Source organism: Apium graveolens, chromosome 4, assembly GCF_009905375.1.
Source record: "Apium graveolens cultivar Ventura chromosome 4, ASM990537v1, whole genome shotgun sequence".
NCBI lineage: Eukaryota > Viridiplantae > Streptophyta > Magnoliopsida > Apiales > Apiaceae > Apium > Apium graveolens.
The window spans coordinates 15,364,866-15,389,596 of NC_133650.1; the positions used below are offsets into that span (position 1 = coordinate 15,364,866).

The 24,731-nt window shown below is 31.9% G+C and overlaps 2 protein-coding genes across 8 annotated transcripts; one reads left to right on the forward strand and one right to left on the reverse strand.

The window, feature by feature from the left end:
- Nucleotides 1-572: 572 nt before the first annotated feature.
- Nucleotides 573-12,321, forward strand: LOC141717803 (D-2-hydroxyglutarate dehydrogenase, mitochondrial). 7 transcript variants are annotated; one of them, XM_074520002.1, is made up of 16 exons: nt 576-820; nt 949-1,223; nt 2,064-2,165; nt 2,970-3,017; nt 3,411-3,481; nt 5,146-5,264; nt 5,834-5,929; nt 6,022-6,131; nt 6,306-6,386; nt 6,605-6,705; nt 7,645-7,753; nt 8,963-9,068; nt 9,638-9,723; nt 9,812-9,937; nt 11,311-11,442; nt 11,972-12,321. In XM_074520002.1, exons 1-15 carry the CDS (start codon nt 715-717, stop codon nt 11,398-11,400), a joined length of 1,626 nt encoding a protein of 541 aa, XP_074376103.1. In that variant the 5' UTR covers nt 576-714; the 3' UTR covers nt 11,401-11,442; nt 11,972-12,321. The 7 variants fall into 7 exon arrangements, 5 of the variants coding, with proteins under 5 accessions (XP_074376105.1, XP_074376103.1, XP_074376102.1 ...); XM_074520001.1 differs by having other exon boundaries at nt 11,311-11,405; XM_074520003.1 differs by having other exon boundaries at nt 11,311-11,401.
- Nucleotides 12,322-13,604: 1,283 nt separating this feature from the next.
- Nucleotides 13,605-15,490, reverse strand: LOC141717804 (peroxidase 72-like). The gene is made up of 4 exons (XM_074520006.1): nt 15,111-15,490; nt 14,734-14,925; nt 14,471-14,636; nt 13,605-14,201 (listed from the first exon to the last, which is right to left on the reverse strand). Exons 1-4 carry the CDS (start codon nt 15,327-15,329, stop codon nt 13,789-13,791), a joined length of 990 nt encoding a protein of 329 aa, XP_074376107.1. The 5' UTR covers nt 15,330-15,490; the 3' UTR covers nt 13,605-13,788.
- Between the last annotated feature and the right edge of the window lie 9,241 nt (nt 15,491-24,731).

Here is a 24,731-nt window from a genome sequence, read left to right on the forward strand (position 1 = left end):
TCTCTACATCTTAATTTGACTTATCGATATCTCTGAAACTTCTCTATAAGTCATTTTGGACTTCTCTACAAGTCATTCTGGACTTATCGAATGACTTCTCGATATACCTTGATCTATGAATTGTCGATATCTTGACCTAGAAATTTTTTCATAGAACAACATTATTCAACTCCAAATTTCTACATCTTTTCTCTGAAAAGGATCATGAGTTTATTCATTACCTTAAAATTGTTCACAGAAAAATCCTTCAGTGTAGTCTACCAAACATTTTTACAAATTCAAGTAATACAATTACATAATACAAATATTGACTATCATACAACTTAATCTTAGCAATGTCAATATGACAGACGTAGTCTTATTATTATACAGTTGTATAACAATGTATATACACATATCATTTAATTTTTTTATTGTTGCAAAAATTATCTAATTACATCAAAATCATGTAATAATTTCAGCAAAATTACCTGCTACTAATATTTTCTTCAATATTATCTGAAATTATTAACCGAGTCATTTGATCCCAATTGTACCGAGCGATTTGTAGAACATTAGACTTGATTTGTCGGATAAATTATTGATTTTGATAAGACTTGTGCGTCAGCTTGTTCGAAAGTGTTCATCTGGTATACGTGTCTCTAGACTAAACAGAGCACAGACTCGAAGCCGTTAACTTTACTCGAACAAACACAGTTGACGGTGAAACACACAATGGATAAGTGGAGAGCTGCCACTTTTATCTACCGCCGTTTACTCAAACACTCCTCTATTTCAAATCATCCACCTAGCCGTAATTTCAACCGATCATTCACTTCAGGTATCATCTTTTTACTCCTATCTTTTCGTATATTAGTTAAATATTACTTGTTTTGTTTGAATTACTGTATCAGAGAGAGAGAGAGAGAGAGATTATTTATAGTTACTAAAATTGTCAATTATTTTCAGGTTTTGCATATAATTATTGTGCGATTTCTGCACCGTTAGAAAATTTAGCTGGAAACTGTAAGCAGCAGATAGGATATAGAAATTATGCCACATCAGCTGAGAGGAACCCGATGTTTTCGTCCGTGAATTCGGAGGATATTGTTCATTTTAAGAGTATATTAGGGGAGAAATATGTTATTGAGGATGAAGATAAACTGGACGATGCAAACACGGATTGGATGCGGAAATACAAAGGATCAAGTAAGCTTATGCTCCAACCTAGAACCACTGATGAGGTTTGTGTCCTTTTGTTTTTCGAGAAATGTATTGATACTCATTTATCGTGCAATGCTGTTAATATCCGGCTTTCTGTGAAATGCAAATTTCTAGAGGGAGAATTGTTTGATTTTTTTGTGTTTGTTCTTAAACCTGTTTTGTGTTTATCAAACTCTTTCCGTCGTTTAAATTTAATTGGAATAATAAGATACTTTAGGCGGTTTTTTTAGGGGTTTTATTTTCACCTTTATTAGCTGTAATTTTCTATTTGTATAAGGAAAATCAGGGTCATGATCGTGTAGGACCGTTCTTTTATGTTTTTATGGACTTTAAAGTGGATTGTAGTGTTACAAGGAGTTCTCTTCGTAACACCTTGAAATTTTAAGAGAGCTGGTAACTTAACATGGTATTAGAGGAAGTGGTCACAAGTTTGATGCCCTCCTACCCCAATATTCTCAATTATTAAATTTGTACACTATGGCTGATACTGGCTTATATGAGGCACCAAATGGTCCACTTTGATCCAAATATGGGCTCTTGGGTGCAGTGGCAGTGTTAATGTGTGTGTGTGTGTAGATATGAATGAACATTGGTTTGTTGATGCAAACGGCTGCAACCCTGTCTATGTCTTCCCTTTCAGATTTATCCTTAAAAGTTTTTTCTATTTCTCATGTCTTTTAAGCTTTTTTGATTGAAGCCTGACTTTTTTCATTCCATTTGAGTTGAATTATGTACTCATATGAATTTGTTTACTCCTATTCGCTTTTATTGTTGTCCATCTAAGATGAATTTCTTGTTGCATCATATATATTATATATCAGATAACTGGATCACTTATAAGTATGGACCATATAACACAGGTCTCGCAGATTCTCAAATATTGCAACTCCAGACGTATTGCTGTTGTCCCTCAAGGTGGAAATACAGGTCTTGTGGGAGGAAGTATTCCTGTTTTTGATGAGGTAAATTATGTATCTAGATAATGAGTTATTGAAATCATGCTTAAATTGATGGCGAATTGTTATTAAAATTGTAAGGCGGCAAGGGACTGCTAGGATACAAGAACGAGGAAAAAATGTTAGTAAATTACGCAGAGTTTTCTGTAGTTTTGGTCAACAATGCTGCTGCATACTCATTTACAATAGACATGTACAGGCTTGTAACAAATATTAATCAGAATAGTTGATGCTTCCTAGTTCCTAAAATAAAGGCCTTTGGACTTCAGTACAATGCAAGTTGCAGAAACCCAAGTAGATTCAATGTATTGATATTTAGAAAATTACTTTCTGGATGAAATATTTGGATTTTGGAGTACTATAATTCCTACAGTTGGTTAAAGTATCATTATACTGTAGAATACTTGGATCTCTGGAGTCTGGACTGCATTTGGACGCAATCATTTGACATGGCTGAAAAAGATGTACTAAATCGTCATGTAATTATAATGGTTTAAAGTCAATTGAGTTGTATACTTGCACACAATTAGAAACCAAATAGATCTTCTTATAGATGATTTTATAATATTTGACGAGTAAATGATTTTTCTCATACCGAAGTATATTAAATATAGATCTACCACCTAGGTCCAACAGTGAATACTGACCAGATGGACTTGGTGTTACCTTGGCCTGTCGTTAACAGTTTAGGTTGTACGTCAAACCATAAGTCACGTAGTAAATGTGCAAGCGTACTAATATGTTGGATTAGTTATTCTCCCCCCTCACATTCTATATGTGCTTATTGCATTTTCTCATGTGATTCTGCAGGTGATTATCAATACTAGCCTCATGCATAAAATTGTATCCTTTGACAAGGTAGACACTTCTCTTCTATGATAGTTGAGTAATAATATGTAGTTCCCCTCTATGTACACTTATTAGTTATTAATAATATTTTCTTTCAATTGCTTTAGCATTCCGATTGTTTTGATGTGAGCTTGTCTTTACCACAATAATAAAACCTGTATTTTTTGACCTGTACCTGTCTAAATTGGTCACATCTCAGAGCTGTAGTCATCTTTGTCAATTCGTAGCCTTTTCTTGGTTGTCTATCTCAGAAATTTGAATATTTTACCTTTATGTGTTCAAGTTCTTTATATATACGGAAAAAATGTTTTAAATTTCTGGTTATATATTTTCAAGCATTCTACTCAATTACATAACAATCAGTCAGTCTGTGAAATATGAAGTAAATGTTAAATTTTGTAGGTCAGTGGTGTATTGGTATGTGAAGCAGGATGCGTATTAGAGAACTTGATTTCTTTTCTGGACAATGAAGGGTAATTTTTGCGTCACTAAAGGGAACACAATCATAAAATTTGCATAGCCACATTAACATTCATGGTTCCATTTCCATACATCACTTGCACTGTGGAATCAGTTTGTTAAGTTACTCATTATTATAAAAGCTTTTTGCTACTAATTTCTTTAAGTGCTGGATATATTTACAACATAATTGGAACATCTTTGTGCATAACTGAAAATAGAGCTGCAAACGAACTGAGCCGAGCCGAGCCGAGTTCTATCCGAGTCGAGCCGAGCTTAATTCTTTTTTTTAAAATGAGCCGAGCCGAGCCGAGTTTAATATCCAAGCCAAAAGTGATATTCACGAACGACTCTGTTCATTTGCAGCTCTAACTGAAAATATGGTTTTTTTAGAACATGAGGAATATGGGTTACCTAGCAGACTGCATAAGTTTATAGTCAGGCCTATTTGAGTTGACATGACTACCTTAAAATGCCTACGTCTAATATCATTCTCCACTAACTTGTATATGTTTACTTTTTATATCCAAAACAGGTTTCATTAATGGTGTGAGTCATGACATTTCAAATTGATGTTGGAACCTGTGTCCAATCCCTCTTTTAGAATTTGAATCAAAGGGACATACTAATCATTAGTAACTAATGCATTCTCATTTTTAATGTAAAAGTAAAAAAATTCACCAGAATTCCCAGCGTTCCTATTAATTGATTAACCGTAAATGTCAAACCATGTGCGTGATCTCATATTTTTTTGCCCTTGCCTTTTGAGTGTGGTTAGCGGCTCAGTATTTACAACTCCCTCAGTCCCATTCAAACCGACTTATCTTATTTTTCAAAGACAAAGTTATCAAAATTTAATTAAAGTATAAGAATTACTTTTTTATAATTTTAGTATTTTACATATTATAAACTGAATCTAACAGTAAATCAAAGAAGGTGCTTTATGATATTTTTTTGTAAATGTTTGCAATGTAAATTTTAATTGTTTATAGTAAAATGATAAACACCCACATTCTAGTCACTGCATAGTCAACATGCACATATCTTGAGTAAAGATATGAACGTCTGAACTTTTTACGTGGCTTCATATTATATTTTCTTGCAATAATGCTGTGATACATATTTGTGTAATCTTTATCATCTTGAACTTGAATGAACTAAAATATGTTTTCCTTATATTATATTGTATCCGTTGATTTATAATGCTAAGATATGCAAATATCTACTCCCTCCGTCCCAGCCATTTGTATACAAATGGTTTGGGCATGGAGGACAAGAAACATAATAAAATAATGTTAGTTTTGTTAAGATAGTGGGATGAGAGAGAAAGAAAAAGTGTAATTTAATGAAAAAAAGTATAAAGTTGGTTAAAGTGGTGGGACCATTCAATATTTAATGAATAAAGTGAGTGTAGTAGGAGAAAGTAGCGGGTATGGTTGATTTTTATATTATAAAATTTTTACTATTTTTGGTAAGTTTGAAATGTATAGAATTGAATGGGACATCCAAAAAAGGAAAGTGTATAGAAATGAATGGGACAGAGGAAGTATCTATTTAGGTGACATTACATCTTAAGCACTAAAATATCTGCAAGTCTCTTATAGTATTCCCTTGTAATCATTGTATATAGTATATACCATCCTATCCATCCATCTTAAGGTGTTGTACTTTGATTCAGATTTATAATGCCATTAGACCTAGGTGCGAAAGGTAGCTGTCAGATTGGTGGAAATGTTTCAACAAATGCCGGGGGTTTACGGCTGGTCCGTTATGGATCACTCCATGGAAATGTACTTGGTGAGAATCACTTTCTGACTCCATATGTTCAGCTTTATTTTGCTTAATTCAAACTTGTAAGCCAGTATTCATATCAAAAAATGTGAAAGTCGCTTATATGTAGGCACTGCACAATGCTCACATTTTATAAGATGAAAATTAAAATAAGGGCCTTGTTAAATTTCCCTGGCGGTAGAGTTGTGTGAATTTCTCCTCATTATATCATTCGTCATATAATATTTTTAAAATCAAATAGTTGAGAATAGTAATATGTACTTATGTCTGTCTTACATCAATGACATTGAGGATGGAAGATAGATGGCAGCGGTAAGAGGTTGTCAACTTGTCATGAGATAGTCTAGTTGTAGAAGTGATTCTGTTTGAAAGATGTTGTAATGTAGGACACATGTCATTAAATTAGTCTCTTGGCTACTTCTTCCTTATTAGTAAACAGGTTTCTTGGCTATAAGTTTCTCAAAAAAATTGGTACTCTATGTTTAGTATTTAAACACTTCAATTTGTCAGATTATTTTTCATTTAAAACCGTAATAAATTTTGAATTATTTTTAAGTTATATACCGACCTATCAGGTCTTGAAGCTGTTTTAGCAAATGGTACCGTTCTTGATATGCTTGGGACTTTACGAAAAGATAATACGGGATATGACCTGAAGCACTTGTTTATAGGTATGTTGACAAATAGACATCTTGTTTTTGACATTTCTGTTGGTTCAAATAATTTTACTAAATAATTCCTCTAATCCTTCTATTGCATTTAGGAAGTGAGGGGTCCCTGGGACTGATAACCAAAATTTCGATACTCACCCCTCCAAAGTTATCTTCTGTAAATCTAGCTTTTCTTGCTTGTAGTGATTATACAAGCTGCCAGGTAGAATCACCTTACTATTTCCTGATGCAGTCAATGAAGTTTAGTTTCCATTTGGATTTAGGACAAATATAAGTTTAATTTCCATTTGGATTTAGGACAAATATGATCTTTCTTTTTCCTTTAATATTTTGAGATATTAGTAACTCATGTGAATACATTCTATTAATGAACCAGAAACTTTTATTAGAAGCCAAGCGGAAGCTTGGAGAAATTCTTTCTGCATATGAGTTTCTGGATGTCCAAGCACTTGATCTGGTAAATATTCTCTGGAAATTAGCAATACAGCAGTAGACCACATTTTTAAGTCCATGTCGACAGATTTTTACTAGTCCTCAGGTGTTATACACTGTGTTTTAAGAGTTACTGGACGATAATTTGTTTTGTTTTATTTTATTTTCTACATAAATATTAAATAATCTATTTTGTCATGGTTCAGCCAAAACTCCTGACATGGTCATTATATTGTTCTACAGGTTCTGAAACACCTAGAAGGTGCTCGGAATCCATTACCTCCCCCGATGCACAACTTCTATATTCTGATTGAGACAACAGGCAGTGATGAATCTAGTGACAAGTAAACTTTTTCTTGTTTTTAATACTAATCATATCTGTCATTCTAGCAATTATCATTATTTAGTACTTCCTCACGTTTGCTTCAGCTTGGAAGTAAAAGTTTGGTATTGTAACTACTCGTGTTTAGTCTTTCAATAGAATCCTCTGTTATCAAGGTCCATGTGGCAATTGATCGTACATAGAGGCTGGATGCTTTTTGCATTAGAAAAGTATGTGTAAATTATAGGCAGCATGTTAGATACTGCACGTTGGTCACCGTGGTGCTTATATTGTTATACCAGATGCCCCTCGTGGAACTTGTTTGTCCTTTATGGGCTTCTGATTTGCAACAAGAAAAGATTGCATCATTTAGTCTAAAGTTTTATTATATGCCATGGTGCTATGTCTGATGCAGGACCAGGACAGGATTTAGGATTTAGATGTAGTAGTGATAAAATAAGGGATGCAGAGATTTTTAGATATACACAAGGCAGAAGACTTTATATTGACAAAAATCTAATAATCATTATATAGTTTTATTATCTGAATTAAAATAAAATAGAAGATTACATTCATGTCGATAATGAGCTTAAAGTAATCCTACTTATTTCAGGTTCCTAACTAATCCTTACCTAAGTAAACCCGTACATGCTTATTCTGATTCCAGAATACCTAAAACTAACTTTGTCTAATGTATAAATAATTATAAAAATTGTATAATGAAAATTTCTCCATTTGTTTCCCATCAATGTGCAAGTGAATGGTTTTATTAAAATCAACCATTGCACTTTAGATTCTCGTGTACAAACTTTTTGGTTCATCTGATAAGTCACTAGTATTATAAAGCTGTTGGAGTAGCCTTTGACCAACACCCTGTCATTTTGTCTAAAGTTTCAGGTTACCAAGTATGAGGTCGTAATTATGTTTTTTTTGGATTCCATTGTTCTGTTTCCATGTTCAGAGAAAAGCTCGAGGCTTTCCTCCTTCATTCGCTGGAAAGTGGTTTGGTATCTGATGGTGTTCTTGCACAAGACATACAGCAAGCATCATCATTTTGGCATATTCGTGAGGTATCTATTTTTACCTATCCTTTGAATATTTGGTTTTCTTCCTTCCTACTTTGGTCATAATAAAAGGAGGAAAGGGAACCTAAGAAACAGCTCAGGCTCCTTTTCTTTAGATTCCACTATAATGAAGCCACTCAATTTATATCACCTTCATGGCTTCATAATTTACTTTCTCTACCTAAAGCCACTTCCTCTAACTCATGATCTTAAATCATCAGAATCTTCCACAAGCATCATATGAAGTGGTTGATTTAAATTGGTAGGAAGAGAGTTTGCTTCTTAACCATAGGAAGGGAAAACACAGAAATTGAATACAAAATGGAATAAAAGTTTTAGGGGTGTGGGTTAAAATAGAAAAAGTGTAATTGGAGGATAAGGTGTCTGAGATGTATCTTAGGCATATACAAAAGTGGAAATTAAACAGTATAAATATTAAAGAGTCCCCTGTAATAATAATTTAATTATTTTAAAAAAACAATTGATTTGGTTTCTCCTATAAAAGTTTGACCAGATGACACCCAACCAGAGTTATTAACCAGTTTTAGGACTACTTAATCTTGTAGTGAAAAAACGTCGGGGTTGTTATACTTTATAGATAAGTCTCCTGCCACCAACAGTTGTAGTTAGAATGTTCAAAATTTTCTTTTATCATAAGTTTTAGTAATGAAAATAGTGGGTATTGATCGCATACTTTGAAATGTGGGGCGATGGGTCATGACCCCCTTTATATAGCAACACCTGCTAGGGATTTAGAGTTGAGATAGGGTTAGGATACTTGCTGGAGAAGTCACACTCATGTCCCCGGAATGAGCTTCAAGCTGACATCTTCCAGATTTTTAGAAGTAATCTGATGAGACTACTGGTGCCCGAATCTTTTTTAGATTTATCCAATTGACTGTGAATCAATTATTCCCGGACCCAACGGGGGCTGACTAAATAACTTGGGCCCTTCTGGGGAAATTCTTCCTAACCAGGTTGAGTGATTTGAACCTACCGGGCTTGCATCTATTTAGTTTGGACCATTTGTTTGTATGTTTAGGCATTTACAAGCCAACCCACATCACTTATCTTCTCAATTTACCATCAGTACAACGGGGCAATTGTACAATGGTTGATACAAAATTTCTCTAAAATGTGTCGATTTAGAAAGTTTGACGACTTTGCTTTGCTCTAAATTATAATCTTTGGTGAAATAATTGGAAGTTATAACAGGGTGTCCCAGAAGCATTAATGAAGGCTGGCGGTGTCTACAAGTATGATCTGTCATTACCAGTTGAAAAGATGTATGATCTTGTTGAGGAAATGCGAACACGTCTCGGTAACTAACTTATCTTTGCATTAATATTTTTCAATAATTGTTTTTCAGATTCTGGTTCCAAGAGAGTACAGAGGAAGGTTTACTGAGTCAGAAAGACAATTAGTGGTTTGTTATGCTTTCGTTAAGAGCTTTTTCGTGCTTTAGAAGAATACATGCTTTGTGTTTAAATGCAATTTTTTAGATCATTTACAGGAGTATTCTATAAATTTGTTTGAGAAAAGGTCCATTTCTTGTTTCTCGTGGGCTTCTGCTAAAGGGACCTCAAGGGGAGGATAAACTGATATGCTATGTTGTAGGTGCTGAAGAGAGGCACTTTTTAAGTAACCTTTTGGTCTTGTTTCTCATTGGTCTATGAGGGTGAAGTGTATTTTCTTGTCTACTTTTTATTGTATTAATGCCTTCAGATTTTGTAGTTGCTTATTTTGGATGGACAATCAGAAGAATGGTTTTTTAAAATCCGATACGGACTATTTTTCCTTGTCAATGACTCAATGTGTATCTAACTATATGTATGTCTATAATTAGAGCCTAGAACCTGTATTTTCTTACCTAACAGATGAAACTTATAGGTTCTGCAGCAAATGTCATAGGGTATGGTCACCTTGGAGATGGCAATCTCCATCTTAATATATCAATCCCACAATACGACAATACCGTAATTTCCTTATTCCTGAATCCTGACTGAAGAGTTCAGCTGTTCATGCTAGGGATGTGTGTTTCCTGACAAATACCAAAATTTGCAGATTTTAGCACAAATTGAGCCCTTTGTTTATGAATGGACATCAAAGCACCATGGGAGTATCAGTGCAGAGCATGGATTGGGACATGTGAAAGCTGATAAGATACACTACAGCAAGTCACCTGAAACTGTAAGTCATATTAATTGTTTAATTGGAACTTACACTAACATGTTGCTTTTTGCTGACAATTTACATTGTATTGATTGAACCTGGATTCAGTTTTCATAACATATTAAAAATTGTTATATACTGCTCGTTATACTGCTCGTTATATTGAGCCATGTTCATGTTCCTCTTAGAACCATTAGTCTAAGAACTCGTAGAACCTGTACATCTTAGGTAAGTTATCAAAGATTCTCCGGAAGAACTCGTCTTATTTCGTAGATTTGTATTCTTCAGCTGAACTTTGTATTTTGCATCGAAATTATGAGATATTTTAACAATTAAATTCAGAGAGTCTATTAAAAAATTAGGGTTCTGAAGCAGCATTTGCCTGATTTATAGTATTAATTAGGGTTCTCCAGTAGAATTCGCTTTATTGTGTAGTATTGATATGCTATTTACGTAGAGTTCAGGTGTAGAACGTAACATTCTACAGCAAAATTCACTTTATTATGTTGTATTAATATGCTATTTACGTAGGGTTCAGGTGTAAAACTTTGCCTTATTTGTAGTATTAATTAGGGTTCTACATCAGAATTGCACATGCAAAATGTCGTGTTTATGTATTATATTTTGAAAACATTTTTAAGCATACACAACGATGTATATATGTTTAGATCTTGAGAGTCTATTTAAAATTTAGGGTTCCAGCATAATTCGCCTTATATTGTAATGGTTCTAAGGTTTTATTTTAAGGATTGGTTCTAAGTTGAGCGCGGCCCTATATATATTATATACATATATATTTTCCATTCTTAAAATCTTCTGATAACATAACTGTAGAGGGTTGTATATAGAGGATCATGTGACCATAGGGCGACACAAAGGCTTGAGTAGAGGAGTATCTTCCATGTTGCATATTTAAGAGTCTTCACTAAATCCAGAACAGAGAACATAATTCAAAGTGACAAGTCCTTTGAATAAGTATGCAGGGTAATTAAGTAACTTGACTATTGTCCTCTGATTGTAGTGAGGAAATCGGTATTTCATTTATCGGGCCCTTTCTCTGAGAAACATTTTCCTATACAGGATCTATGAAGATAATATCATTTATAACTGACAGCACGCCTCTGAATCTAGGACCCTCGAACAACTCAAAGTGGAAGTGCAAAGTGCCCTAGGGATAGGGGTTATCTAAATATTTTTTGTATGGAAATTTACAGTTTTCACTTCTTATTTGTTGTCGAAAAATGTTGGTATTTCATTGTTGGAAGTAATTATACTTGATGTACAGAGAGAAGGTTTTCTAATTAAAATGTTGTGTAACATTTTTTTTTCTCTTTCCCTCTTGCATTGTTTTTATGCCGAGTGAATTCATTTAGAAACTTGCGTTTGTACAGGTTCAGTTAATGGCTTCCATTAAGAAGCTAATGGACCCTCATGGGATTCTTAATCCATATAAAGTTCTTCCGCCTTCTATCACATCGTAAGGCAGGTGAACAACCTAATTCAAGATCTTAACCTGTTATAAGGTATCTTATTGTTCCTTACTTCCCTAGCAAGTCGTTCGAGACGTAGGCACAATCATTGAATCAGTTTTATTGGCGGAAGTGGATGATATAGAATGTCCATCTTAGATTGGGAAATTACAAATTCTACATGATAATTAGAATTTTAAAAACAGTGACTTCTGTAGACTATTTTCTATTCAAAATGTAGAAATACACCCTTTGACTGAACAAGAGAGGCAGAGCATGACAGATGATTTGGTTTGGATGAGACCAAAAAACAGTGTTTGTAATATTTATTTAAAGTAAATAGCATCTCTAAATCCAGAATGAGGGAGAAAACACCAATATATACTGGGAAGGAAAAAAAAATACAAGTCACCTTACCATTTTACATGATAACATATTCATTTGGGTTCATAGTGTTGCATCTCTTTCACAAGTTTATAGAGTGACGCAGTTTGCTGAAGCTGCTCATTTATACTTCTACTTGTAGTTAGTTTCGGCATCTGTTTGATATTTGGCATGTGAATCGGGATTCTACGATTTGCAGGTAATTTATCTATAGGCTCTCTGTCAATCTCAATACGGGTTGCTAAAAACTATAGAAGACAAAGTGAAACTGAACTCCGTCATTGCTCTGTTCCTGGAAGATGAAACAGAGCCAGGTCCATTGCCATGGTTGTTTCTTCACCACTTGCTATAAAAATAAAGTTCATGCTTTCTCTATATATCTCATTGTCTCCTTTAGTAGTGCAAATAGTGTGCTAAAGTGCTGTAACAGTGTATTTAAAATGTACTCTAAAAGCATATAATATGACATTAACATCGGGTGCTGGACATGCACCATGTAATAAACTGTGTTCTAAATAAAGCGTCAAGTTGAGAGTAGAATTAAGGGAAGTGGGGACAATGAGATAATTAGGGTCAAGGTGAACTTTAACTTTTCCCCTAACAAAATATTTAAAGTATCTTATACGAATAAGATACAAGTTTCTTAAATACATATCTCAAGGGTAAAGTTGGCTGCTACCTAATAATTTTGTTTGTCGATTCTAAAAATGATTATTTTGGCCTTTAGCATTTTTTTGATATGAGCAATATATTTTAAAAATCTTTTTCTATCTGTTCTTGACTATAACTTTAGATGTAATTGAGGGTAAATTTGTATGGTCAAGCTAAATTATACAATTTATATCTCAAATTAGTTTTTAAAATTAAATTCATACTAGAAAATTAATTTTAAATTTGTAAATAGAATTAAATAAATAAACTTCATATAGTACTATTCACACTCCAATTAGTATGTAAATATATATATATATATATATATATATCACAGTAAAAAAAATCAAATATCAAAGGTAAATTAATTGCGTAAAATTGAAAGTTCATCAATCCCTGTATAAATTTAAATTATTGGATTGTCCAAACAATCAGCAAACACATGTAAGAGAAAAAGAGTAGCGCAACCACATATAAGAGAAAACGAGTTGCATGTGTGTGTTTGTAGTAGTGTTCTGAAAATCGTCGAGTCCAATGAATACTCAGTCCGAGTACTCAATTTAGCCACTAGCTCGATCTAAGTTTTAAATAATTGGGTTCAAAAAGGATTTATAAAGAATCAGTCGAAACTCGGTTTGACTCCGAGTACTCGAGGTCAAAATCGAATTTAGCTTTCTCAATTTTTTTTATTATTTTATTTTAAACTATCTCGAAAAAAGACATACGTTAAATTTTATATATTTTAGCTTTTTTCCCCTAAAGTATTGACATTTATTAGAAATGATATGTTGTTATTATAAAAACTTATGTTTGATTATTTTGTCGAAATTATCAACAAGCCATCTATATTAGAATTTTATTATTTCGAGTGCGTTGGTAATTTATTAGTATTATTAGATATTGTTATTTTTTATTGATATATAATTATATATGAAAGAGAAAATTAATAAAAAATAATACATGATTAGCTATCCGAGTACTCGGAACTCGTCAGAGTACTCATTTTTCCACAACAAAATCGAGTTGAAACGATTTTTGATCTTTACAAACCTTAAATTATAACCTAAAGAGATCAGAAAAATAAACAACAGAGCTGGTTTCTTTGAACACATGCAACCTAGTATAACATTAGGCAAACTTTAGAAGATACTGAAAATCATGTAAATTTTAATAATAATGGATAAAGTCACAAAGGCAAAATATTTTATAAACTATTAACCACAAAATACAAATTCCACTACAGTGGTGAATGAATACCAACTCAACGTCTATTACAGATAAAAGAAAATTCCAAAACTAAGAGAATGAAATGTTTGACATGGTATCATATTTATTTGTGATGGTGCCATAATAAAAATGTGTATTTTATTTGTTCATCTTCCTGCAAATCTTTCTAATCTCGCCTTTGGAACCCGTCAATGGAGTTATGTTTCCCATTCTGATCATAGACTTGGCAAACTGCTCAAAGAATGCCTTGTTACTTCTTGCATATTTCTTCACTAGTTCCATAGATGCATCACTTTTAGTCACAAGAACTTGGTCAGAATTTAACAAGCCCTTGGAAGCTAGTAAGTTTTTGAAGTAGTTGTTATCGAACTTTGTTGGAGAAACAAAATCTAATACAAAAAGGTTTTGGTCACCACCCGATCTTGGACACCGTTTTTTCAACTGAGATGCATAGGACTGATCCAAAGCGTAATCAGGTTGCCCATTGCCTGACTGATTGTACAGCCTTTGTCTGAAGCTGGTGCATCTTGAATTTCCGATTGTGTGACTTCCTGCAATTCAAATACAAGACATTGAACATCTGATATTACTTGCCCTATATGCTAAACTGTTATGTATTTTTGAATAAGCTTAACATGCAGCTGGGAGAATGCTGGATCAATTCATGGACGGAGGGAGGAGCTTTTTTCTTTTGTTTTTCTTAAAGTTCATAGGCCATCATATTGAGCAGGGTTTTTGATTTACTTTTTTGGTGTGGGGAGGCCACCCAGAATGTCGGTCCTCCCCTGTAGACATGTGACACGGTAAGCAAAAAAAATACCTGAAAGAGCGACGAGATCAACCACATCTAGGCCTTTAAGCTTGAATTTGGTTAGGATGGTCTGGAAAGTGTTGTTTGGAGCAGGAATATTGTTGTTAGAACCACTCAAACTTGCATCTCTAGCATCCCTTCTTCCTAATGGAACTTCCCAGCTTGGTCCTCCAGTCTGTACAATTGTAAAATATAAGAATCTGTAATTTTGTGCAACTAAGCTGTAATAACAAGCTGACGCTGTCATATGCATTACATGGACACAATATTACCAGAACAGTAGAGTCCCTTGCAGCCAAAGCCATGATATCTGCACAAGAGACGGTTTGAGGGCACTCCTTCTCTAGTGCAGATTTTATTTGCTCAATAACTTCAAATCCGCGAGCTGAGTTTCTGTTAGGGTTGGACCTTTTCTCACTGATTAAGGTACCAGTGCTGTCCAATAATATCGATGCATCACAACCCTACATTACATGATGAAAATTTGAATTAGACATTGTCCGAACCAATCACACACAAGTACTCCTTGTGCATGAAGTAGTAAACATCAAATTTACTAAGCAAGAGTTCGAGTTCAAGTAAAGACACGAGTGTGTGAGTATATAAATTTCTGCAATCGACCATTACACAAAAAAAGAGAGTATCAAACCTTGACAAAGCAATCATGGAAATGAAGACGGAGTAGTGAAGCAGCCATGCGAGTCTCCTTGGCGACAGCATTTGCAACAACAGACTTAACAATTTGGACGGCCTTAGGGCAAGACCTACTATAGAAGTTTGGATTAAGACTACCAGTCTTTTGAGAAAATGCAAGTGGAGCAAAAGCTATAAGAGCTAAGACCATGACAATGCTCATGGATTGAGCCATATTATGTATTACCAACAAATTACAAAATGATCTATGCAGGCTTGTTATGAAGTTATGAAGTTGATATGGATAGCAGGGGGGTATATAAAGAAGAATTCAAACTGAGGAAACAGGGGAGAGGGTGACAGAATGTTGGAGTTGTTAGCTACTTTTGGTTAAAATACTGTAGCAGTAAACTTTTTTGTTATTTAGTATTATCTGCAACAAACACAAAGTTTAGCTCAACTAATCTGCCCGTGGAAGGAGAGTAACTTGATTAATTTAATCAAATACTTGGTGACTCTTTCACGTGGACGGGGTCTATTATGAATCATTAATCAAATCTTCAATTATATGTTCGTTAAAGCAGAAATCAGGACATGTTATCATACAGAGTCGTATTCACTTGTGTCGGTAAAGGAAGATATCATTTTCTATGATTAGTAGCACGCACATTATTAATTTTCGGCAACGGACAGATTATGCGTTTGTAACAGTGTTACCGGGAATCGGGATTATTCGGTTGAGTACTGATTTGCGATTTATCGGATGATTTTTAAAAAATCGGATGATTTATCGGCGATTTATCGGAAATCGGTCAAATCGGACTAATATTTTTGACCGATTTTTGAGCGATTTATCGGCGATTTTTGAAAAATCGGCTGATTTCTATAACAGAGGTTTGTAAGAGCAACTTCAATAGTATCCTTCCTTAAAAATAATCTATACTATACTATAATAACCGGAATATGGTATAATTTGGTTCAACGGTTATTCCCTAATTTTGGTTATTAAAAAAATAAATAAATAGTATTATATATCCGCCAAACTACTAAATTATTAAACTACCGCACACAGTCTCCTTATCCTACTAAACTACAACCACAGCTTATACTATTATTAAAAAAAATATAAATAAATAGTGTTATATATCCTCTAAACTACTAAATTGTTAAACTATTAGATATAGTATACTTTTTTGAGAAAAGATATAGTATACTTATTCTACTAAAATTTGATCACTGGCTATCCTATTAGTTTAGTATGAATTTATAATTATTATATATTTATATAAATATTTTAAATTAAATAATATAACAGTGTAAATAAATTTTTTAAATATTAACGATAACTCGTGCGATCTATAAATTAATAGGATCCTAGTTATTTAAGACATTATAAGGTAGCCCAACTTCAACAACAATCCTTAGGGGTGAGCATCGGTCGGTTTGGGCGGTTTGGAGGGTCCAAACTGAACTGAACCGAAATTAACGGTTTCCCTAAAATCCAATCTGAAACCAAACCGTTATGTGAAAAAACCAAACCAAATCAAACCGTTTAAAACGGTTTGATTCGGTTTGGTTTCGGTTTAAACCGTTTTTCCTATAAAACAAAGTTAGAAATTAAATTAAACTTGAATTTGTAAAAAAGAATCAAAATTTTGTATCATGTTACATAATTATATTTTCAATTATAATCATATTCAAAAAGAATATATAAAAATAATGACTTTGAAAGATAAAAAAAAAGGTAAGAGGACGAAAAAGATGCGACCAATTCTTATACTTTTATTGAATAGAAAAAACAGTGAAAACATAACACATACACAAATATTTATATCTTAAAATAAAATATATTATGATTAGTTCTTTTATATATTTTAGTTTACACATATATTGTACATTATAATATTATTATTAATTGCATTTTACTAATATATGTATATTAAATTCAAATATTCAGTTCGGTTCGGTTATATCGGTTGGTTTGGAGGTAAAAACTGAAACCAAACCGAAAAAATTCGGTTTTTAAAGTGCCAATTAGTAACCGAACCAAACCGTTAGTAAACCGTAAAATTCGGTTTGGTCGGTTTGGATTGAGCAGTTTCGGTCGGTTTGGCTGATTTATGCTCACCCCTGACAATCCTTATTTTGGTTTGTTACTATTATTAAATTATTAAATTCAAATTTTATTCATATTTTTTAAAGAAGAGAGAGAAAAAAGAGTGTGAAAAATGAGGGAAATGAATATTTAATTAATAAAAATAAGATATGGAATAATTAAGCATAGGAACTACTATTACGCTGTTGGAGTTTCAATTTTGATTGAATCCTTATAATATTAGGTAAAGATCCTTTATAAATAAGATGTTTGAGTTGTTGTAACATAGAAATTAAGTTCAAATGTAAAGATTGTATCCTGTACAGTATCTAGAGGCACATGAGTCTTTGGGGGGTCCGTGCCCTCGTCAATTTTCAGACGAGTAATGCTACATGTGCAGAATTATTGTACAAAATGACGTGAAAGTCCCGGTTCAGCACTTATTAAAAACATTTGTCAGCAACCTCAACTTATTTTCATATATTTATCTAAAAATTGTGTTTTTTGTTGTGTACTTACAAAATTTTTATTATTTAATTATATCGGTTATTACTATGTACTTAATTTTTATTATTTAAAAAAATTACATCTTTTTGTTTTATATATTTTCTTTTAGTATGTATTTATTTTTGTAATTTAATGCTAGTATGGTTTATTTTCAATTAAATGTTTAACTTTTATATTAAGTTTTTAAAAAAAATTAATTTCATTATAAAAAAATCACAACAAATAAGATTGATAAAAAATAATCAAAACACTATAACATAAAGATTAAAGAACAACCGACTAAATAATAAAATTATATGTCTCAGTAGAAATCAACAATAAGTCTCAATAAAAAAAATCATAACATACTTGTGTTATAATTTTATATAAAGTTATACAAAATGTTATATATTACAAAATATACAAAATTATATTTTTTTTAATAATAAAACAGTACTTGCAAAATAAATTATAATATTATATATTACAATAAATGTTACAAATATTATGTTGTTTAACATATATTATAATTTTAAATAAAACAGTTGAATTTTATTGTAAATAAAATCAAAACAAATATTATATGTATTTAAAGTATTTAATTAGTAATGGTATGTTTATACAAAATTTTAAGTTTCATTTTTTTTTTGTTTTCTCCCGTGAAAATGTAAATATCAGAGACAACCATGAGCATTACTCACTTGCTGGTGATAATTTTTTCCCTCTACCAGGCATTTTCTTCTTATTATACTCCTGGTAATTTTGAGGTCTGGCTATAAGATTATAGTATATTTATTTTATTTTAAGAATATATATACTAACATAATTTTGTATACATTATATTAGATAATCCATTACTGAAGTCATGAAGGTGGTACAACAAATATGATCCAAGTCATCGGGCAGAAACACATACAATATACAAGCCTTCTATCCTCCTATTTTAGAAATCAAAGAGAATAAAAATTATTAATGAGATGTTTTAAGTTGGAAAGTTATGAAAAATGTTCTTTTTTATTTGATTCAATTTGGTTATTTTATTATGAACACAAGTATTTGATGATTTTTTATTGAGACTTATTGTTGATTTCTATTGAGACATATAATTTTACTATTTAGTAGGTTGTTCTTTATATTATAGTGTTTTGATTACTTTTTATCAATATTATTTGTTGTGATTTTTTTATAATGAAATTAATTTTTTTTAAAATTAATATAAAAAGTTAAACATTTAATTGAAAAGAAACTATATTAGCATTAAAATACAAAAATAAATACATACTAAAAGAAAATATATAAAACATAAAGATGTAATTTTTTTAAAATAATAAAAATTAAATACATAGTAATAACTGATACAATTAAATAAAAAAATTTTGTAAGTACACAACAAAAAACATAATTTTTAGATAAATAAATGAATATAAATTGAAAGTATAACAACTATATTCATAGTGGCCGACAAATATTATTAATAAGTGCTGAGTTGAAGTTTCACGTCATTACTCTCTCATACGGATACATATATTGGGTATCTCAGACCACCACTTCAGACTTTGTACTATTTATGTTAAAATTTTGAAAAGTGCGCCTTGAGTAATCCTGTTATGTCTTGAAATTTTTCGATTAAAAAATTTATATACTTACACATTAATATTATTGTAAAACCGATACATGCGGAGAAGTGGGAGTATTAGGACCTGCTCCCTTTGACAAAACATTAGCGAGTTGGATTCAAGTTTTCCACACGTTACATTTGGGTAGTTATGATTACTTATCTAAATTAAGAAATTTAATAATCATATTTATATAATTGGTTAAGGTATTTTAGTATACTTGTTTTACAACCAGTAGGCAGACATCTGGAAAGAGGCTTTAGGACTTGTACAAGTTACAAGCTTTAAACAAAGGGACCATTTTTTATTGGTTGAAATTGGCTTGTGAACTGGATCGGATTGATCCATGATTTGAATAGTATTTTTGGTTATGAGTCCATAATGTGAAGTGGAAAAGATGCTGGGCACTTTGGATTTATATATTTACTGGGCCTCAATAAGACAACTTAAACAAGCTATCCAACAATCTTAATCGCTAAGTATAGTATAATTTTCCGCACTTATAATATTTAATTTTAAATAGACATACAATTTTATTATAATACCTTCTTTTTTTCTTCTCAAAAGCTTCAGCAAGAATAACCAAATTAAAGTGGGAGGACCCTTTTTTATCTATAAGAAAACGTGTTCAATTAGAATGTGTATCCATATTTTTAATTTTTGATTGTTTTATTTGATTTAAATAAAAATAAATAGTAGATAAATTTTTAAAAAACTAAAAATATTATTTAAAATACTAGAACTCAGAATTTTTCATTTGGATGTAATATCATTCATAAAAAATGTGTGAAACTCGATATATATTACTTTTAAAAATTTCAACTAACGATAGAGTAATGTTTTTTATACAAATTTTCAAATGAGTGAATTTGAGTCCTTTTTTTTTATCGGTGATACATTTGGACAGATGAAGTGATCTAGTTGATAATTAACTCATTTAAATCGGTAACCTGCTAACGAATTTTTACATTCTGTAAACATGCAAATGTCTTCGTATTTTTTTGACGAGAAGAGTTGGGAAACAAACTGAGGAAGAAACTAAACAGAAAAATCCCTCCTTAAAATTGAGCAATTTTACTAGTTTTTTTATTTGTGATAGACAATTTTCTCATTCAAAATTCTCTTTAAAATATTTATATGTGAATTTGTTGATATTTAGAGCATATGCACCCATGAGTCCCTTTGATTCATCAATTCATATATTGAATTAATGGAGTTCATTATTATTCATGATAAGTCAATCATTTTTGTTACTTTTTATTCACCCATACAACTCCATCAATTCATTAGTTACTATTCATCAGATAAATAATTATATTTTATATCATAATTTAAATTTATTTCTATTATTTAATGGTACCACAATAATATCCAATCATAGATTGTTGGATAAATTTTAATTTTTGATAAGATTGTGAATAAATTTAGATTTTTGATAAGATTTTTGTTGAATCACACAATGACATAAAAAAATTGTCCATAAAAAATATCATAATCTTCTGATTGTAGTATCTCAAAATCACTACAAATTTGTATCGTAATGAATGAATTGAAAAGATTGTTGAGTCAGAGGCAACAACACAATCAAGAATAGTCTGAAATCATGAATACCATGGTGACCGAAACGACAATGGTGATGGACTTCATCGATACTTCAAATGAAGCAGAAAGACGCGGCTCACGGCCTGGCAAATCTCCCAATCATCATAGACAAAGGCTATCGAGAGGAAAAAATCTCATGGAAGATTATTTCGTTGATCGTCCAATATTCAGTGCGGACGACTTCCGTCGGAGGTATAAAATGCGTCCTCGTGTATAAAAATATGAAAGAAAATGAGATTGAAAAGTTAAGAATATGAGTACTATAAAATTTTGTGTAAAAAATGAATACAAAAGAGGTCATATTTATAAGTAAAAATATTACCGTTAATAATTAGAACGTTATATATCTAAACGTTAATATTATTGGCTGTAGCCGTTGTAGCTGTCTAATTATTTTACCTACTTTAATTATGTAAATGAGGCGGGCCCCATCAACTGATGCCCATCAGTTACTCCTTTAATTATTAAAGTTTGTATTGATGAATCAAAGTTCCTTTAACAATTGATGGTTCAATATAATATGGGGTGCATGTGATTACTCTATCAATTCATTAATACAATCAATGAATCAATTAAAAATATCGATGCGGTGCATATGCTCTTAGAAGATTAACCTTAAATATTTCAACCAGTGTTACATCTTGAATGAAAATATTACCACAAATCAAATTGTCATATCCCATTGTAAATTTCTTGATGTTATCTCCAAAAATCACCAAAAAGCCAATCATCTTCTCGAACTGTGATAGAAGCGCTCTATCACTTGTCATGTGTCTGGAACAGCCATTATCAATGACCCACATGACTTTATTCTTCTTGGCCTACACCCAAAGAGTTTAAGTATTTTTAGCTATCCAAGCATTGTTGAGCATATTTTTCTTCTTTGTAGAGTTAGAAGGTGTAGAGCTTGAATTATCAAAAAATCAGTTTTCTTAGGTTGATTGGCATTCTCATTCTTGACCTCATATGCAAGGTCAATTTTCTTTAGATATTTTCCTAATTTAGGCGACTAGTCATGACCTTCATGTTGCAGGGAGTGCAGTCAAACTTATCACAAAAAGAATAAATATCATCAGTCTATGCTTCATTGTACTTGCATGTCATATGTTTGGGCTCACTAACAGCCTTTTTACAAAGATGAGTTAGATGATTTGTTAAACCATATTTTTTACATTATTTTATAGGGTTATCTGCAACATAAGCATACTTGTTGCTTTTATTAACTCCAATTTTTGCATTCATGTTTTTCTTTTTCTTCTTTGTACCTTCGCTATTTACTTCATTTTGAGGAGTCTTGGGGACATGACTAGTCTCAGGCTTTTTTTTCACTTTTAGCATTGATAATTGAATTTACACTTTTCTTGCTCTCATCCTCATATGGAATTTCTTACTTAATGATGAGTTTTTCTTCACTAAAGTCCAATTCACATGGTTTAAACAAAGGTGTATTTACTTTTTGTAGCACCTCAGGATCTTTCTTGTTCAAACTTTCTTTGCCTTTATCAGTTTGATTTTTCTTTACTGGTGGATTAGCCTCATAGTCTAGTCAAATTTTTACATTGACATAAGGTTTGTTTTTTTTATGATATTGGCCAACTAATTCAGATGCATTCTTAATTGACTCAAGTTAAACTTCATTTTTCTCAATCTTTTCTCTAAGTATAGTCTCTATCTCCTCTACATATTTCAACTTATTCTTTAAACATTCATTTTCTTGCTTAACAGATTGTAGGTTTACAAGTTGCAGTTCTAACTTTTATTTCTCTATTTCCAGTTTCTCATTCACTTTAGACAATCTGTGCATTTCTTCAGTGGTAGCCACCATACTTATATGAATGTGAAACATTTTCATACTCATCTTTTCAACAGTTTCTTTATATTGAGAGACATTCAAATCAATAGTGATTAAGATGGGTACCTCAGTTTTTGATGCAGATGACTCTCCTTCCTCTAAGACCATAGAAGCATAATTTCAATATTCTTCATTTTCATCTTCATCCTCTGTATCATCCCAACTTTTTTCCTCATCAATATAAGTTTTTCCTTGTTGTTTTTTCAGAAGAGTCTCAGACTTAGCTTCAAGCTCCAAGTATGCCTTGTCTTTCTTCACCTTTTTTGGCTTCCTGCATTTGGTTGCAAAGTGACCCAGTTCTTCACAGTTATAACATATAATTTTAGATATGTCCACAGATCCTTATTTGTAGTCACTCTTACCAGTTGTGTTTGAGTTTTTCATCTGAGATTTTCCTTTCCAGTCATTGTTGTAGGAAGATTGACATTTACCCTTGAAGTACCCGGGCTTCTTGAATCTTATGTTTGAAAACTTTTTTTCCAGGTAGGCCATGACTTGATCCATTTCATCTAACTCATCAAGAGTGTAGTATTCTTCCTGTTTTACTTCCAGAATGACTTATTTTTAGAGTTCATTACATTTCTGCTCAATAAGCTGTACAACTTGAATTTGAGATTCAGTTTCATTTTCAATCTACCTCTGTTCGCTTGCTATCAAGGTACTTGACACATCAACCACATGTCCTTAATTTAGCTACAATGACTTTATACAACATCTCAAGTTCAAAGATTTTTAGAACTTCATATAAAATCTCTAAGGTTATTCTGCCTAGATCTCTTCCCTCCCTTATTGCAGAAAATTTCTGTTATAAGTGGTCAGGTTGAGTGAGTAAGAACTTCAAGTTGACCTCCTCAGCATCATAGAACTTGTCATGTAACTGCAAGTCATTTATCAGCTTATTGATATTTCAAACATTTTAGCAATGTCTTCTTTTGGTTTAGCCATAAAACTCTCATACTGTGAGATCAAGATTCTTCTTTGGTTCGATCTTACCTCTTCATTTCCTTCACATAAGATCTCTATATTTCCCAAATTTGCTTGGATGAATCACATTTAATAATGTTGTTGTACATAACATTATCAAGAGACTCAATCAAAATAATTTACAAGCCACTGTCAAATGAGACCTTCTCTTTCTTTGAATCGATGTATGTAGATGGATCTTTTGGAATATAATGAGCTGGAATAACAACATCATCTTGAGTTGCTTCAGGTACCCTCACCAGAGGAATGAAGGGTCAATGCTTGAGAATCTCAAGTTACAGTGGATGAGCCATCCTAATGAACAACATCAACTTCTTCTTCCATAGAGTGTAGTTTTCTTTGTCAAAGATATGTATCTTGATACTGCTAAACTTTTGTGCATTCATACTTCTAAGATCTAATCTGTTTGCTTTCAGATTTTGTTCTAATACCACTTGTTATGTGTTAAATGCACATAGGGGGTGAATGTGTGATTATTGATTTTTACTTAAAAACTTTTTGTATTGTTTTCAAGAAAATCAAATTAAGTGTTTAGACTTCCTTGAACTTAACAGCTTAAAGTATTTTGCAGTGATAATTAATTAACTGTAAAAACATAGAGAAACAATTATCAAAACTCACTTGATCTTAGTTGTGCTACAAATCTGAGTTCTAGAAATTTAAAGAACTCGGGTCCTTCTTGAGATAATATAAAAAATTTAGTCTATTTAGGCCTCGTTTGGTATTTCTGTTACAAACAGTTACATCAGCTTTTTGCCGAAAAACTGTCAGAATGGTGTTTGGTAAATTCTAAAAGCTGCTGTCTGGAAAAGTGCTTTTGGTCTAAAAATTGATGTTAGCAGAAGTATGTCCCCCCATGCTTTTGGAAAAAGCTGTTTTCAGCTTTTGCAGAAAGTAGCTATCAGTTTCACCCTCAAACCTTCTCAAAAATATTATTTTTATACATTATATCTCAAAATATGCATAAATTAAAAAAAATACCAAACAGTCATCTAATTTTTC